This window comes from Schistocerca gregaria, unplaced genomic scaffold (genome assembly GCF_023897955.1).
Source record: "Schistocerca gregaria isolate iqSchGreg1 unplaced genomic scaffold, iqSchGreg1.2 ptg000691l, whole genome shotgun sequence".
Taxonomy (NCBI): Eukaryota; Metazoa; Arthropoda; class Insecta; order Orthoptera; family Acrididae; genus Schistocerca; species Schistocerca gregaria.
Genome location: NW_026062071.1, coordinates 352999 through 369388, shown reverse-complemented (window position 1 = coordinate 369388; position 16390 = coordinate 352999). Strand labels below are relative to the sequence as shown.

Below are 16390 nucleotides of genomic sequence, written 5' to 3'. Positions count from 1 at the left end.
AAAAAGCATCAAAGTTCCTAAATCTGCCACATGCAACAAAATTATAGTTCTCAAAATCAAGATGTTAATAGTAAGAAAATTTTCTTAAACCATATACATTCCTTATCCATGATAAAAACACACCTCCCCACTATCCTAGATACATCAACCATTTTTTTACCGTCTCCTTTTTCGTCGAACCGCTATTTTCCAAAAATAAGGTAGCCCTCTAATTTCATGATATCGGCATCGCTGCCAGGCACAAACGGGTCACATTCAGTACCACACAATAACCATCTGAGCTGTAACAATCCAAATATCTTTAATCCTCTGCTAGAAGGATTTTCCATACCAGGCACCAATGTTCCACCATCTTGGGCCCCTCCTCATCTATCACGGTTCCTTGGCGCTGTTGTCTAAATGAACTTTATAGAACTCTTAAAAAAATCAAACACCAGGTACCAAAAAGCAATTGAGACAACCCCAATTTCAAACATATACTCCCTCAGATACTGTTTCTTGACCTCATAAAAAATGCCAACATTCGTTGCAGCCTTTTCTCAAAATAATCATGTTCGTTCTGAATTTTCCATTGTATTTTTCAAATCATAATTTTATCGCGATCAAAGTTCTGCTGAATTGGAGCCACCATAACCCAACTGTTTTGCATTCTTCAAACGAAAATAAAATCCTGGATTTTAACTTACCATTTTAGAAAAATAGCGAAGCTAACCTGAGCGTTAAAGCAAACGTTATTAGTTGGATAGACGCCCCGATTAACCTCGCTTCCTATGGTGCTAATTAAATCCGCTACACCTATAAACGGATAAACTCTCTTATCTGCCTTCTCCTCTAAATGTAGCACCAACACGCTCTCTTCGATTCACATCTTGAAAACTCTTTCTCAATCGTGATTCTAGATTACACTTTTCAGCCAAGGCAATTTGGTTGCTCTGGTTCCTAGAAAAATGGTAAATCAAAGAAAACGTTTTTATGGGAGTAAGCCGCGTCCATAGACCTTAACTAAGCCATTATTTAAAAAAAATGGCCAATTCATAACTGCCTCGATATGTCATGGTTTTATCTCGCGTCTACTCTGAATAACTCGCTTAGCATAGACGAAGTCGCCATCAATCCGAGAGTGATCACACCAGAACGCCTCAGGTAAAAGGAGAAAAGAAACAGAATCAGAAGAGAGAAGAAAGCTGGTTGGGCCAACATTCATGTTTAATCAAACCTAGTTTTGAAATTATTGGTGTCACCTGTCAAGAATGTTTATGGTTTTGCTGCCAAAATAAAATTGATCCATTTTGCACCTCCGAAAAAAATATGACTGGGTAGTACAAGACCCTCTAGCACAAGCTCTTCCAAAATTGCTTTGTGTATCGCTCCTCTATGTTAGCAAAAATCGATTTCTCTTTTTGTTTGTCCAAGTCGCACTTAATGTCTAGGCATATTTGTAGTTTAGAAACTTGATACGCCAAAATTTGGCTTTCCTCTAAAGCTTCATCCTCTGACTCTAGAGTGTTAATAGCAGATTGAATCTTTAAAATTTCCTGAATACTGCTTTTTGAGATTTCATTTGTCGTCTCCAAATAGAACAAGAATACAGGAATTCTTGAAGGATAATCGGCAAATACTTGTACGAGACCGCATATTTTTTCTTTGGTATCTGAGGTTGCAAAGATAATCTTGAAAAATCGGCTTGACAGTTCAATTGAATTCGGATGAACTGCTACAAACTCCGGAGGCGTAACTACACAAACAGTGGTACCGACAGGAACACTGATTGGTGGAGATTCTTCAAAATCCGAATGTTCATTCAGCTTCATTTTTGCTTCGATGGTCTTGATTAGCTCCTTTGCTTGCAGATAGGATTGGTCTTCCCATCTATGCAGCCACGAAGTGTTGGGTACGTTGGGCTTGATGTTACTTTCGATGGGGATTTTCCCGCTCTTAAACAGAGAGATGTGGGAATTGAGCGTTTCTCGCACCTTCAGGCGCTTGAATAACCTAGACATGATTTGAGTCAGCGAGTAATCGGAAGTTCCTTGAAAATCCAGGGCCATTACCCCGCTAGAAGTATCAGTGCTTTTCTTCAAGTCCGGACTAATTTCAATGGGCGTAACGGCTGGCAGGGGATGAACAAAATATAAGCCAGCAATGAATTGTAGCCACCGAAAAGCGCGTCCCTTCGATTTGAGAATTTGAAAGGGTTTTTTTTCGTCGTGTATGTAACAATTAGAAAAGTTGGGACTGAATTCGCCGCTGTCATCTGGGTACAAAAGAGCCAAAAGGTAGGGATCTTCTGCCATTTCGACGATCGCCGTCACAATATGCAAGTGAACCAGATATTCAATACGGACATTAATGGGATTTCCTGAGGTTGGCCACACGAGTCTTAAGAGAAGAGACAACGAGTGTGATTTGTGAAGATCCGCTATTGAAAGTTCACGTAACGCCTTCAAGCCTTTGGATTCCCAGGATCCATTAATTTGTTGTGCATTGGTTTTATCCCCTAAAATATTCACTGTCAGAGCTTTTTCGTCCTGGAGTTGTACCCAACTCGTTAACTGTATGTATATGCTATAGAGTGGTAGTGGTAGATATCGAGACAGACGATGTGTTTGAACCTGCTTGACTAGAGAGATGTTACAATCTGTTTGAAGCTGCGAAACCTGTCCGCGAAGCTGTTCTAGTTTTTTAAATAGCTTGTCACATTCGTTGTTGCGCGTTTTGATTTTTTGTAGCCAAAGCGATTTACGTGGTGGCAAAATTTTATCTAATTCAATTAGCAAAGCTCTTCGTTGCTCTAGCTCTGATTCCAAAAGTTTTATTGTAAGCTGGTGAGCTTTTTCTGTATCTGGCACTTCTGTATCGTCAGTCTCTGACGGTAGTGAATCATCATCTGTAGACAGCTTTTTTATTGGAACTTTCAAAAATTCACAATCTTTGTCAATAGGCTGATAACTTTGGCAGCACTGTATTTCGCGCAGATAATGTAACTTTTCGTATGTCAGACCGTCGATTTCCAAATTGATATTATTCAGGTCATTCATGCTATATTCGATAGTTTTTTCTTTACAGTGTTCGACTTCGCTCTGTAGGTTGCGATGCAGTTGTCTGAAAACAGCAAAAGCGACGAGTCCGGACTTGATTAATGGGAGGGTCTGTGAGGCTATAGATTGTGACTTCGGCTTCTTGGTAAACAGAGAGAGAAGTGAATCTGCAATTTGGCGAATCTGAGTCAACATGGAAAAAACTTGGCTCATTGTCTGTTCTTGAGACAGGCTTACAAGCATATCGAACACATCGCGATTATCCACTGACGGGGAAGTCGGATACTTGGGGTGTGACGTTGTAGTAGAATTTATGATTGTCAAGGGAGAAGGTGAATAGGCAATAGGTGAAGTATTCGCATTGTGTCGTTGGTATTGATTTAAGCGGCGATCTTTTTTATTATGCAAGAACTCATCACGCTGATCTCTGGGGCGCTTTCGGACAGAAGACATATATGCCCCGAGCACTTAGTTGTATCAGATAGAGGATGAACTATGAGATGTACTAAAAAAATCATCATTGGTTCTTTAATGCGCGGAAAAAAAGTTTGAGAAACCTATTGAGTGCGTGAAAGAAAATGTGTATAAGTGTATGTATACGAAATAAGAAAGAAAGTCAAGAATTTTGCATCTCTATGATGCCGATTCAGAATCGAAAAGCAGCGCGTTTTTGCTCACTAATGGAAGTTATGCTTCGGCTAACTAGAGTCATGGTCGCAGGAAGTCTCTGTTATTGAAAAAAATTTGTTTGTACACAAGTTCGAATAGCCTTTTTTAGAACAAGGCATCATTTTTACGATGTGCGTGGAAAAGCTACCCTTCAATGCTGTAGTCCAAGTCAGGTAGAGAAGATTTTTTATGTTCTGTATTGATGAGCTAAACAGTGCTCGTGAAGCTGCCTTCGCGAGTGCGTGCATAGCACGCAACGTACACAACGGACGGATGTGCTTCTGAGACCGCGTGGGAATCGCGTACAACTTTAAAATTACTGGTCCTGTACATTTTTTTTTAAGGGCCAACTTAATTTGCGCAGGGGGGATTTCTGCTTCCCTCGGGCCAATTTGCGGCCTGATCACTTAAAGTCTGCGGGAGGTCCCACAACAAAGTCGGATATCAAAAAAAAACAGTTTTAAATCCAGAGAGATATTTAGTCAAGGTTTTACAATTTCAACCTCTCTGAATGTCCCACATCTCCGAGCCTACTTCGAATACCGAGACGTCTAAAGAAGCCCAGCCTTCGACGCCTAAAACAAAAAAAATATGTTGCGCATGCCCCGAAACTAAAAAATTGCGCGATGAATGCATTCTCCTGCATGGCGAAGATTACTGTGCTGAATTGATCGAACTACACAAGGCGTGCCTTCGGAGCGAGGGATTTGACGTGAAATGAGGAAAACACGTGGCACAGCGGAGAAGAGCAGCGAGAGGATTCAGAAGACTGGTAGGGAAACGCAATCGTGCATTTTGGCAGGAAAATTGAGGTCGGCTCTTTTCGTCACGCGTATTAGCTTGGCAATTTTGTATCACTTTGTGATATCCTAATAAACTTTGATGGATAAAAAGATTAAGAGGAACTGATCTGTCGGTGGAGAAGATGTCAGCATAAAAAAAAAGCCATACATATCTCTAAAAATAATGGTTTATTTTTGTGTAGATTTACAAATCAGGTTCTCCCAGGTTTTCCTCGCTTTTTACTTTATAGATGCGAATGACCCAATTTTTGGTAGTGTAGGCTTCTTCAAAATATTTCAGTTCGATATCTTCATCGATAATTGCTTTGCGGACATGATCCATTCCCTTCTTGTTGGTGAGTTTGTTTGAGTATCGGTAGTAGCAGAGCTTGTAGGCGAGTGAGTTCCTGAGCTTTACGGGCGCTTTGCTTCCCACTAGGTTTTGTCTGTTGTAAGCGTAGTATTCATCTTCAATGACATGCTTGTGAACCGATGCGCTTATTTTGACCATCCATAGGTATTTGCTGATATCGTCTGACGAGTAGCCGACGGCGCCCCCGAAAACGACCAAAACGTAATCGGCATCGAGCTTGCGAGCAATTTTGATGGCCTCTTCTTCCGGACTGACCATGGCGAGAGCGACTTCGGCGATGTGGGTGTTGTTCCAAGTGCTGTTGTCGATGATGACGGTGCGGTTTCCCATGCCTGATATTTGGTATCCGTAGTCCCACCAGCTCATGATTCGAGCATTTTGGGGGGTGTTGAATCTGAGCCAGGTGTACGCTTCGCGATAGTCATCCAGGTACATGTTGGAGTACGACATGGGGCGCATTTTTAGAATAAGGGATGGAGACGAGTAGCCGTAAGCGGTTATGGAGATGGAGTGTCGGATGAAGAGGAACATGCAGAGAAGGACTAGGCCGACGGACATGACGTGGACAATTTTTTGACGTCGGACTGGATAGTGCTTTGCTTTTTTTTTGCTCTGTGTGACACTAGAATCTGAAGTGATCAAGCGGCTTATGTGCGTTCTGAGGATACCCGAGATGCCAATGGAGGCGACTACGCACACAATCGGAGACAAGATGAGTATGACTCGAACCATGTTGGCAGACAGATAGACACAGACCAACGTGTAGAGGGTGACAAAAATTTTGGTTTCGGTGATGTTTTGAAAGAGATAGTATAGACCGACCAGTGTAAAGACGGTGAGGTAATGAAGATCTATGAAGTACGAGGACCAAGTACTGGCTTGGTGTTCCGAGACAGAGGCAACAATGGGCTTATTTTCCCTGGCGTGCGAAGGGTTGAAGAAGGTGTAGAAGCGATCTCCAATTAAGGAGGCGGATCCGGTGACGTAGAGGGTGACTAGCAGAGCGCAGAAGATGAGTGCGCACGAAAAGATGATGAGCCGCACTGCCTTTTGGAACGTCTCGTGATTCAGGACGAATTTGAGATAAACAACGAAAGCATAAATTTGAAGGAATCCAAAGACACCAAGAGATGGCAGATGATCTGGGGATATAATGGGCTTGATACTTATGAATCTCACCTGCATAGAAAGGATCGTCCCCAAGACATAGAAGGTAGAATACGCAGTATAGAGGCGCTGAGAGTAACGACCAAATAAAATTAATATGAAGGTGTGAAGCGGAATCAAATTGATGATGAAGATATATCCACCCCACGAGGATGCCATGTAGAAGAACGAGAGAGCGCACGCGGTTGCCCAAAGTGTAGATCCATTATTGAGGGCATAGACCCATAGAGTTAGCGTGAACACAAGGATGAAAATAGATATGCACTCATTGTCGTAGGATCCAGCTATAGATCTGGACATGTACCCCGGGATGATTCCAGCCAGAAACGCAGCAAGAAGCGCAGTGGACTTTCGTCCAACAGTTTGCAGCGTGAGCCAATAGCAAGACAAACAAGTCAAACACGCAAAGAAAGCAGGAATCAGCACGCATATTTCTTGGATAGAGACCTCGAGGTCCAACGCTCGAAAGATCCAGTAAATTACGGAGCTGGTGAACATGAGCCCTTCGCATGTCGAGTTTCAGAGGAGACCGCGTCGTTTCGGATAGCAAAAGAAGAGTCAATAACACAATTTTTTGAGACGTTACGGCAGGGTCGCGAAAAAAAATTCGTACCTGGAAAAATAGTTTGGCCGACCAACCTTCCCAGAGGGTACCAGCTGTATATGTCGAACCATTCGTAAAAGTTGTATATCGAATCAATGATTGACTTGCCCAAAGGGGGCAGGGCCAGCAATTGCGTAGACCGAAAATTAAACCACGGGTCATACTTTTAAGGGAAGAGAGTTAGACCGTGACCAGAAAAAAGGTCATTGAACAGAGACGCTCTAGAGCCACTCTAAGTAACTAGGAGGTTCGCCCGCTGTCCAGCAACCACTTTCAGCGCGAAAGCATCCCCCTCTTCACACAGGCGATGCCGGCATCGCGCTTCAGAGAGGGGGGCACGTATGTTGCACATGTGTATAGAAGCGTATGTTCGACGAACCTCATGTATGATGACTTCATATTCGGTTATAGAAAAGAACCGAATGAAAACGGCTAAGCATGCACGATAAGTAATTCACTCTCCCAACAATGAACATGCTGCTCCCTGTGAATTGGGGCAAATCGAAGTCGCCGATCTCGGCCTCAAGTGATTTATCATTTGTACCTGTGATACATATGCTAGCAAGAATCAGATTGTTCAAGATCAGTTCTTGCGTCTTTGTGGATATATGTAGATAGTTTTTTTCTGCCAGCATTTTGAATAGCCGTAAGAAATAGGTGTCGCTACCGCACCAAATGCCAGCAAATAGCAAAATGTTGTTTTGTGTATAGCCTTTCAATCGCCCTCCTTCAAAAATGCAATTATTTTTGCATTTTGCATTTACGAGATTCAGGTAAGGCTCTAGTCCTACAGACCAATAATTCGCATCTTACTGCAGAAACGTCCTATGCCACATAGACCACCGAACTGATGATAAAGGCCTTTTTGAGCGCGCTCTGTGGCATGCGCCCAATTTAGCCTCTCTACTTCCTTCCTCCCTGCCGACCATCGAGAGGGTCCAGAATTGCACGAACCCCCTACGACAATACTCAAGGTGCACCCGAGCGTCGTCTAGGCCGAAATTGAGCCACATGTTTCCATATAACTTTTCCTAGCCAAAAGCTTTCAAAATATTTTTTAATTAATTTTTTATCATAAAGACTGGTAGATTTCTTCCGTTGGAAGAGGGTGAGTTTTCTAATTTAATATATAGACTTTATTTTCTTTTAATTGAACGGTTATCCTTGTCACATTGACGTATAAAAGGAAATATGCAAGCCCTTCCTTGGTTTGTTTCGATACCACCAGTTACAAGGACTTTTGTAATGGCATGCGTCATTACTTCTCTATCAGAGGCCTGGGGTCTAATACATCACCTTCAACTCTACTTGAATTGGAGACAAATTTTTCACCATTATCAGGTATAAAACTGGATATAGCCGCCCTTGCTCTATTAGCGCAAAATTTGATAATTTTGCACACTCCAAACTATGTTGTGAAATCTATTGTCTTGCTCGTCTCTACGTAAACAATCACACAAGCGCAGATAACGTGTCGAGATTTTCTAATATCAAAATCAGAATCTACAGGCTACTTGCGTTTGTTAACTTTTTTTGTTTCCCTTGAAGCTAATACGTATAGCAGATACTGACGAAGTTTGCCTAAAAGGTGTGGAGATTCCTGACCAACTTTTTATATTTTGGAAGCACGGTGAACCTGATTTTTAAAATATTTTGTGTGTACGTAACACCAGCTTTTTTACTATGCGTTCATTTCCCACGCACGCGCATGGTGTAGACCTTGCATATATCATGTTTCTTAAAAAGTGCCTAGCTAAATGCTTTGATAAAGTGTCCAATATATGCAATCGCTGGAACAAAGCGTGTTTAGGCGTAGAGTGGCAGACTACGTGTACATGATTATGTTTGGGGCGTTTTCTTTATTGGTACGTGATATTTTTGCACTACATCCTTTATAGAAGAGCATTTGAAGCAAGGTCGCATTTTAGAAGTTCTTGCGTTTACTCATAACCGATTCAGTTTGCTAGTTTCTGCCTATACTATATGAAATTCAGGCACCCTCTATTTCTGGGACCTGTTTTGACCGAAATGATCGTTTATATCTGGGCGAAGCACCATCCATATATTATGCTCCATTTTTTGGGCATATTGCCAATCGCGGCACCTCTGTTGCCATGGATCATATTTTCAATAGAGATGTGCTTCGAACTGGTACGTCGTGGAAATTTCAGAACATTGTTTTAGCTCTTTTCTAACAAACTAATTCCAAATTTTATAGGATGCGGACATTTTCAACTTGATGGGATTCTTTTTGGGACATTTGTATTATTTCCTCTCACATGTCTACGTGATAACAAGCAATAGACAGCTTTTGAAAACGCCTGCCATTTTGTACGTTCAGTTTTCATCAAAAAAAGTTTTTGGGGACGATTAACTAATGCACCTTCAATTGAGTATAGGAGACTGCTGTTAGATTGAGGCTAGATTCCCGTTCGCAGAAGGGAAAGTAGAGGGTATTGTGCCATCTCCAGCTTCTGTCAACTTCTACCCTATTGCCTAAAGTGCATGTTTGGTTCTTCCTTCTTCCATGCAGGCCATCATATGCACAGTCTGTGATTTGGGTGTTATCGTTTTCGAAATTTGGTCGTACTGTATGCACTTTTAACTATGTGGCGATAGAAAAGAAGTCAAACTTTCGATGTACAAAGGTAGCATAAAATTTTTTTATTCGCAATTCTGTGGTATATACATACCTCTTTATAGTTAAAAACTGGACTTTTTGATGCGATTTGAATAAAAAAGTTAACTATATCTCCGCCGATGATAATCATGGCGAGTATTTCGAGAATCTCGATGGAATGCGCTGTCATCATACTTAGAATGTTCTGAAGAATACGGACAGTGACGTTTTGAGCTATACTTCCTTTCGCTTGGCCTCATGTAGTCGGTTTCTTCACGGAAGTCTGACGGTTTATGTTCCGAGTCATACTGAACGCGTCTAGGCGAACGAGCATGACACAATTCTCGTGACGGGTGTTGAGGCTGCGATCCGTAATAGCGATAGTATGCTTCAAGAAGAGAGAACACAGCCGGCATTTCAGATTCCGAAAATTTAGGTAGATCAGGCGCATGTAAGCCTGGATAGGGGAAGAGGCGCTTTCTAGGTAAGGTAGCAAGTGAGATAGACGATGATTTCGACCAAATTTTATCGGTTTGATCGTTTTTGGTTGATTCTGAATGATTTTTTTCCTCTTCGAATTGGGTCTTTTTTTGCTCAATAAGTATTTCGTTTTTTTTTGTCTCTTCTTGAGGCATTCCACCGCTGGCCTCTTCTCCTTGTATCAGCGCATTGCCATCGTTCTTGCTTTCTTCCCATTTAATCTCGAAACTGAATTTGTTTCTTTCACCTTCATAGTACGCCGGGGGGTATCCGTAAATTTTCATTTTCGCATAGTATGGAGGATCTTGGCCATTTTGAATTCCTAGAGCGACCTTCATTTTTTCTGAAAGTCTACCGGGGATGGGGTTCATCGACGACGGTGTTTCATAGTATCTCTTTTCGGACGATGTCTCTTTTTGTAGTCTCCATTCCTTCATGGTCCGTCTGATCCGTTCTGGGTCGTGTCGACTCGGACAAGAGGAGAGTTGGTGACCTCTGAGCCCGCAGTTGAAACAAGCACCTTGAGTCGGGTAATGTGAAACGCTCCCTGTTTGGTGGGGAAGAGGCTCTTCGAAAGCACGAGTATAATAAGGGGGTGACCACAGCCGTGCATCTGGAGCATCGCCAGAAGGAATAGGCCATACGCTACGATCAAGGGTGAAATAGGGATAGTATTGAACAGAACCAGAGTATCCAATTCGGCGACAGTAGTTATAAGATGCGGAACGCGTCCGAACCGGAAGGTACCATGTGTCATTTCTGTCAAGTACGAAGGGAGAATTTTGTAGGTGACTGATGAAGTCCTCCAGTTCTTGTCGAGATCGACTAAAAAAAAGTTATTTTTGCTGAAAATGGATAGAACAAAAAGAAATTTGTAAAGGCAGAAATTCTTTATTGCCGTGTCAAACAGATCTCTTATGCTAGTTATAAAACTTTCCTGCTAGCATTACACCAATGCCTGCACCATATCATTTTTATCTCTTCCTTGGATGAGATACGCAATTCAAGCACACACATATGTTGGTAGGTCTAACCTTCAACACGGTGGTGTTACTTTGACACCGAGCACAAAAACGCTAAATTTTTTTATACTACATACACGCTGATATTTTGGTAAGTTACATTGCATATGGCCTTCGATAGCATAGCATCGGAGGAGTAATTTCCATAGCTCATAAACTTAAGTCTTCTTTTTAGCTCAGAATGTGCTGATGGTTTATGCAAATCGGCCTTTATGTTAAGGAAAAAATAGAATTACAAATATATTAACATACACATCGTGTATGTAGGCAAGAAAAAGGACACCACAGCAACGAATCGATAAAAAATGAAAGGATATTTTCTTTTTCAAGTGCTGTAATTTGTTTCTTCAAACTAATTTCTATATTAGGACTCGATTCTTCAGATAGGATCTCTATATCGGAATCACTGCCAGACGAATTTCGGCACGAGTCCGTGACCGGAAATGTAGTCTCTTCAGAGCCATTCTCAGCACTTTCTGGCGCTTGTTCCTCTTTACAGTCTAAAATTTCGGAGTCAACCATAGTAGCGAGATAGGAAAATCGTCTGATTCACGTCATTTGAAAACTCAAATTCGGTCGAAGTAAGACAAACTTTACGTTCAAAAAATAAGTCAGAATTTGAATGCAGCAAGAATATTTTTAATTTTTAAAGAGAAGACAAAAAAAAGTATTTGGTTCTTTTTGAAGAATCACTTAGCATAGATACCATATAGATTCTTTTTGTTCTACCAACAAATTTGCAATTGTTTTCCGTATTGAGGCCACTCGAACTTTGGGAGTTGTACTATTTTGATATGTGTGCCGTACAAAGTGATGTTGAACGCAAGGAGAATGAGATATCATGCCTGGCTGACATCTATGGGAGAGAGTTTGAGCAAATCTCTATCTGTCCGAGCCGGTACAAGGTATGGTAAACGGCATTAGTCAAATGCATATGCAGAATTTGCTTCTGTACCCAGGTATTTTCGCCTTTCGCACCTAATAAGGGCTCTCGTTTACGCATTGCATGTGAAGGTTGTTATCGATATGGGGAACGACTTACCGCCGGTCATCTTGTCGATCAGTCTGCCGGAAGACTATCCAAACAAGCCACCTCGGTACGAATTACATTTCAATTTAGAAAATTGGCAGACGCACACTTTTGTGTCAGAAACTTCGCTAGCGTCTATGATCAATCCATTAATGCAGCTGCACGATCCGGATAATCAATGCAATCTTGTACGGGCTATAGAGTGGGTTAGAGAAAATGCGCCGAGCTATGTCAGACTTCCTTCAAGCGAAGATAACAGCGAGTGTGTATCGCCGAACCAAAGAACTTTGGGAGACCGCGTGCCTAAAGAGATGCAGTCTAAACACAAGTCCGGAGGGCCCCTGCCGACCATTTTTCACGGCTCGATTACGACGAACAAAAAAAGTCGGTTTCAAGCTCACCTGGCATGTGCCATCTCAGACCTTGAGGTCAACCAAATTTTAGAAGAAATTTGTACAGACAAAAAAATTGCGTCTGCCACCCATCCTTGCATCTACGCCGTCCGACTTCAATTAGATCCTAACGAGGAACCTGTCGAGATGCAGCATAACGGCGGCGAGGCAGGTGCTGCACAGCGGCTAATGCACATTTTGCACACTAGGAAAATAAAAAATATTCTTATTGTTGTGACGCGGTGGTTCGGAGGAACAATGCTAGGCCCGGATCGTTTTCGTGAGATTACGGCGAGCGCCAATACGTTGCTGAATTTGGTTTTTTTAAACACTGAAGAAGCCAACAGCCAAAGCTTAGAAAACAAACCAATTTGGGAGGTCGGCCAACATCTTCAGAAGGAAGGTAATAGACTGAGAGTTGGATACCGGTCTTCTGCGCAGTCAGACATTCAAGAATGCACGTTACGAGCATTTCAGACTAGGAAGATTGGGTACCACCAACTGGAGTATCTAAAGAGAGAAACGGATGAAAAAAAACTGTGGGAAAGACAGACTGGAAAACACATCCGCATTGGGAAACGATGACCGCATCAATTACAGATGGCCATGCTTCACTCGTGTGTTTCGGTCGGTCCAAGTAGGACGAAAAGTTTCTCTGCATATTTGTGTGTACACATGCATTAACCAATACAAAAAAAACGCGACACTGACGTGCTACTTGAGGCTAGAACATAGGCTTATTCTGCGCGGAATTGGCCAGTTCGTGCAGTTCTTTGGGAACCTTGTTGCCTGTCTTGATTAGCATTTGTTTGAGGGCTGGCATGATTTCGACATCCTCTCTCTTGATAAAGCTGGTGGCCAAGCCGTCTTCTCCTGCTCTTCCCGTACGTCCGATTCTATGTGTGTACTCGTCGATAGTCTTTGGCAGGTCGTAGTTGATTACATGGGTGACTCCCTTGATATCTAAGCCGCGACCGATGACATTTGTTGCCACCAGAATGTCTACTTCTTTTGCTCGAAATTCTTCTATTGCCAGTTCTCGCTGCGCCTGGGGCTTTCCGGAGTGCAGTACGGCTACAATGTATCCAAGGCGGCTCAAAAATTTGGCGATCATGTCGCAATTCTTTTTCTGATTCAGAAAAATAATAATGGGTGGTGGTGGCCCATGTTCCAGTATTTCTTGTAGGCGTCTACGTTTGTCGGCTTCTCCTTTGACGAACTCGACTACTTGTTTGATTCTGTCTACGGTTCTTCCCACTTCTCCAATATACACATAAGCTGGCTTCTTCAAATATTTGGCCGCAATTCGTTCGATCGCAGGAGGCATCGTCGCAGAGAACAAAACCATCGTTCGAGAGGCGTTTCCTTTATCGGGTTCTTGCTGAGTGGCCGAACTTTCGTCTTCGCTCTTCAGCTTGGAACGAGGCATCGCTTCTAGAACTTCGAGCAGCTGCGATTCGAACCCCAAGTCTATCATTTGATCACCTTCATCTAACACGACGTAGTTGCATTGACTGAGCACTATGTAAAAGCTTCTCAGTAAGTCGACCAGGCGTCCAGGCGTCGCCACAATTAATTCGCAGCCCTTCCGCAGCGCCGAGACTTGAGTCTGGATGTCGACTCCGCCGACTAACAACACTACACGGAATTTCTTGTATTTCGTGAATTTCAAGGCCTCTTGTTCGATTTGCTGCGCCAATTCTCTAGTAGGTGCGAGCACGCATGCGCATGGACCGTCCTCATCCGTCTTAGACGTAAGGGGAAGAAGTCTGGATATATAAACCAACAAAGGAATGAGAAAAGCTGCCGTTTTTCCACTCCCAGTTTCGGCAATTCCAATCATGTCGCGTCCTTCCAGGCCTATTGGAATCGCCTGCATCTGAATCGCGGACAAGTTCTCATATCCCATGTCCTTCACCGCGCTAAGCAGCCAGTCTGGTAGACCAGATTCGTGCCAATAGCGAATGGGATGGGGAATTCCGCCACCTTTTGTCGAAATGTTGTGGTCTTCTTTGAAAATTCTCCAATCTCTCGCCGTCATTTGTTCGAGCCTCTTTTCGCGCCAGTTTAACCCGCTGTTCTTATATTCCTCCTTGATTTTGCGCAACCTCTCGTCGTAACGGCGGCAACTCTCCCGATTTTCCGTGTGCTTGAGCATTGCCTTCAGCTGCTTCTCCTCGTCGATTCCGGCCACCGAGCCAGTGCCAAATTGCGGTCGGAACAACACCCTCTTATTATACAGCGAATTCATTTCGTTGCTTGTGTCCTCGCTCAAATCCCAATGAGTGGGCTTTGTGTTGAACTTATCGCTAGGCTTCAAAACCCTCTTGCGCTTCTCAACTATCCCGAGCCTCTGACGCTTTATCTCCTCAATCTCCTTTTCGCGTTCGTGCCAGTCATACTTCTGAATGTACATGGGCGGCGAGTCCGACGACTCATTGGGGGGTCTCTCGTGTATCTGAGACCCCTGCGCCCTCTCCGCTATCTCGCGTTTGACGGCCTCTTGCCTCAGCAGCAACGCCTGCTCGCGTCTCTGAGCCTTCGTCAAAAACACAGGCTTACCTGTATCTTCTTGTTCTGTTTTTTTTTTTTTGATTAGATCTTCTAGCGATATGGGCTCTCGCGTAGCTTTTGCGCAGACGCAAATCGGCGACGTGTATACACACACATGTTATCACGAAACATTTTAGTCAGACGCTCGCCGTTATTTTGGTCACATGTCAGCAAAAATGAAGACTCAAAACCATCCGCACATGACGTCGAAAAAACGCCAGCAGTCAAAAGCACGCTTTATTGACTCACCTGAGATGTGAGCACATCGATCCGTACGAATAAGACGTACAGCCTGTCATAGTTTAAGCAAGGGTTCTAAGAAATTTGAAAATTAGTGCAATAACTAAAAAATAAATTTCTCAACTGTTTTGACTTGTAAACCGAGAGCTGGTTGCACACTAGTGCTATGATCTCAAGCTCGCGGACGCCATGCAAAAAAAGTATATTTTTTTCGATACTCAAGATCTCAACTCTTTGCACGACATATCTATGATTCTTAGTAATAGCCTGTTGGTTGAAAACGCTTCGGTTTCTGTTCCCCCCTATTCCTTGTCCATGTTGATCAACATCCCGAATAACGTCGCGTATCTAGAAGGCGAGGTTCTGTACATTAAAGGGATAAATCCGCTAACGGTATGCTGCAGATCCTGTAATTCTCGAAGACCTGTACAAAAAAAAGACTTCTTGATAACACGGAAAGGATTCATCAATTTTTCGCCCAGGATCTCATAAGCTATATCAAGTTCATACACAATCTCCTAGAACCGTTCAAGCTGAAGTTCGTTCTGAAAGAGACAATCGTACTTCCTAAAAGAAGCGCTCTTCAAGCCTTCGAGAAGGACATCATCAAAGTCTACAGACTCAGAAGCGTCTTCTCTGCGAATCTCGAAAGATGCATGAACCATTTGCTCTTTAAAAAATTCGAAGAGGTTGTTTTCGAACACAGCTATAAAATGTGCATTGATGATGACAAGACGCAATTTCAACCGCTAAAAACATTCGAATACGCCTGCGTTGGCGGGACTTTTGATCATTTTCATTTGGGCCACCAGCTGTTGTTGACGGCCTCCCTATGCGTGACTTCCAAGAAGTTGCTGATAGGGGTCGCCGACGGGCCCCTTCTGGATAAAAAAGAGTACAAAGAATACATACAGCCGTACGAGATCCGGTCTTCCGTTGTAGAGGCGTTCTGCAAGTTGGTGTGTCCTGAGTTGACCGTCGACATACAAAGAATTTTCGACCCAGTTGGCCCGGCTGCTACAGAGGAAAAACTACAAGCATGTATACTGTCAATGGAAACTGAAAAGTCGATCAACATGATTAACGAAGCTAGAACCAAAAATAGATTAGCGCCAATTCAGGCCTGTACTATAGAGCTAGTGAACGATAGGGCTGACTCCCCCAGCTCTATACAAAGCAAGAAAATATCAAGCACTTATTTCAGAATGAAAGAAGCAAGCAACGCAGAAATTGCCCGACGCGAATAGCGGCGATGGGAACATGACGAGTACTCAGGTTCTGTCAATTAGGGTTCCATATAGCACACAGTTTCAATTTGGAGTCCGCGAAAAAGTGAATCCAACAAAAGCCTTGGACTAGTCACGCTCTGCGAGTGTTTGCGGTCCAGATCTTCTCAAAAATAAAGTTTCTTCTCTCAAAA

At 42.9% G+C, this 16390-nt stretch overlaps 5 protein-coding genes and 1 long non-coding RNA gene across 6 annotated transcripts; 3 read left to right on the top strand and 3 right to left on the bottom strand.

The window, feature by feature from the left end:
- Window positions 1-1151: 1151 nt before the first annotated feature.
- LOC126319995 (uncharacterized) lies at window positions 1152-3038 on the bottom strand. Its single transcript, XM_049993732.1, has one exon. The coding sequence runs from the start codon at window positions 3036-3038 to the stop codon at window positions 1332-1334; it is 1707 nt and encodes a 568-aa protein (XP_049849689.1). The 3' UTR covers window positions 1152-1331.
- A 1580-nt stretch (window positions 3039-4618) lies between these two features.
- Window positions 4619-7336, bottom strand: LOC126319906 (dolichyl-diphosphooligosaccharide--protein glycosyltransferase subunit STT3A-like). Its single transcript, XM_049993608.1, has 4 exons — window positions 7178-7336; window positions 7013-7065; window positions 6643-6796; window positions 4619-6532 (listed from the first exon to the last, which is right to left on the bottom strand). The coding sequence occupies exons 1-4, from the start codon at window positions 7266-7268 to the stop codon at window positions 4695-4697; spliced, it is 2136 nt and encodes a 711-aa protein (XP_049849565.1). The 5' UTR covers window positions 7269-7336; the 3' UTR covers window positions 4619-4694.
- A 371-nt stretch (window positions 7337-7707) lies between these two features.
- On the top strand, window positions 7708-10490 carry LOC126319905 (uncharacterized). The gene is made up of 6 exons (XR_007557771.1): window positions 7708-7974; window positions 8222-8292; window positions 8405-8498; window positions 8593-8784; window positions 8852-8964; window positions 9033-10490. It is a non-coding gene; the product is annotated as an uncharacterized LOC126319905 (long non-coding RNA).
- Window positions 10491-11446: 956 nt separating this feature from the next.
- Window positions 11447-14728, top strand: LOC126319902 (protein IMPACT-like). Its single transcript, XM_049993606.1, has 2 exons — window positions 11447-11660; window positions 11770-14728. Exons 1-2 carry the CDS (start codon window positions 11550-11552, stop codon window positions 12760-12762), a joined length of 1104 nt encoding a protein of 367 aa, XP_049849563.1. The 5' UTR covers window positions 11447-11549; the 3' UTR covers window positions 12763-14728.
- Window positions 12180-15056, bottom strand: LOC126319899 (ATP-dependent RNA helicase ddx23-like). The gene is made up of 2 exons (XM_049993601.1): window positions 15020-15056; window positions 12180-14805 (listed from the first exon to the last, which is right to left on the bottom strand). Exons 1-2 carry the CDS (start codon window positions 15027-15029, stop codon window positions 12902-12904), a joined length of 1914 nt encoding a protein of 637 aa, XP_049849558.1. The 5' UTR covers window positions 15030-15056; the 3' UTR covers window positions 12180-12901.
- A 93-nt stretch (window positions 15057-15149) lies between these two features.
- On the top strand, window positions 15150-16217 carry LOC126319903 (uncharacterized). The gene is made up of 2 exons (XM_049993607.1): window positions 15150-15363; window positions 15453-16217. The coding sequence occupies exons 1-2, from the start codon at window positions 15160-15162 to the stop codon at window positions 16215-16217; spliced, it is 969 nt and encodes a 322-aa protein (XP_049849564.1). The 5' UTR covers window positions 15150-15159.
- The last annotated feature ends 173 nt before the right edge of the window (window positions 16218-16390 follow it).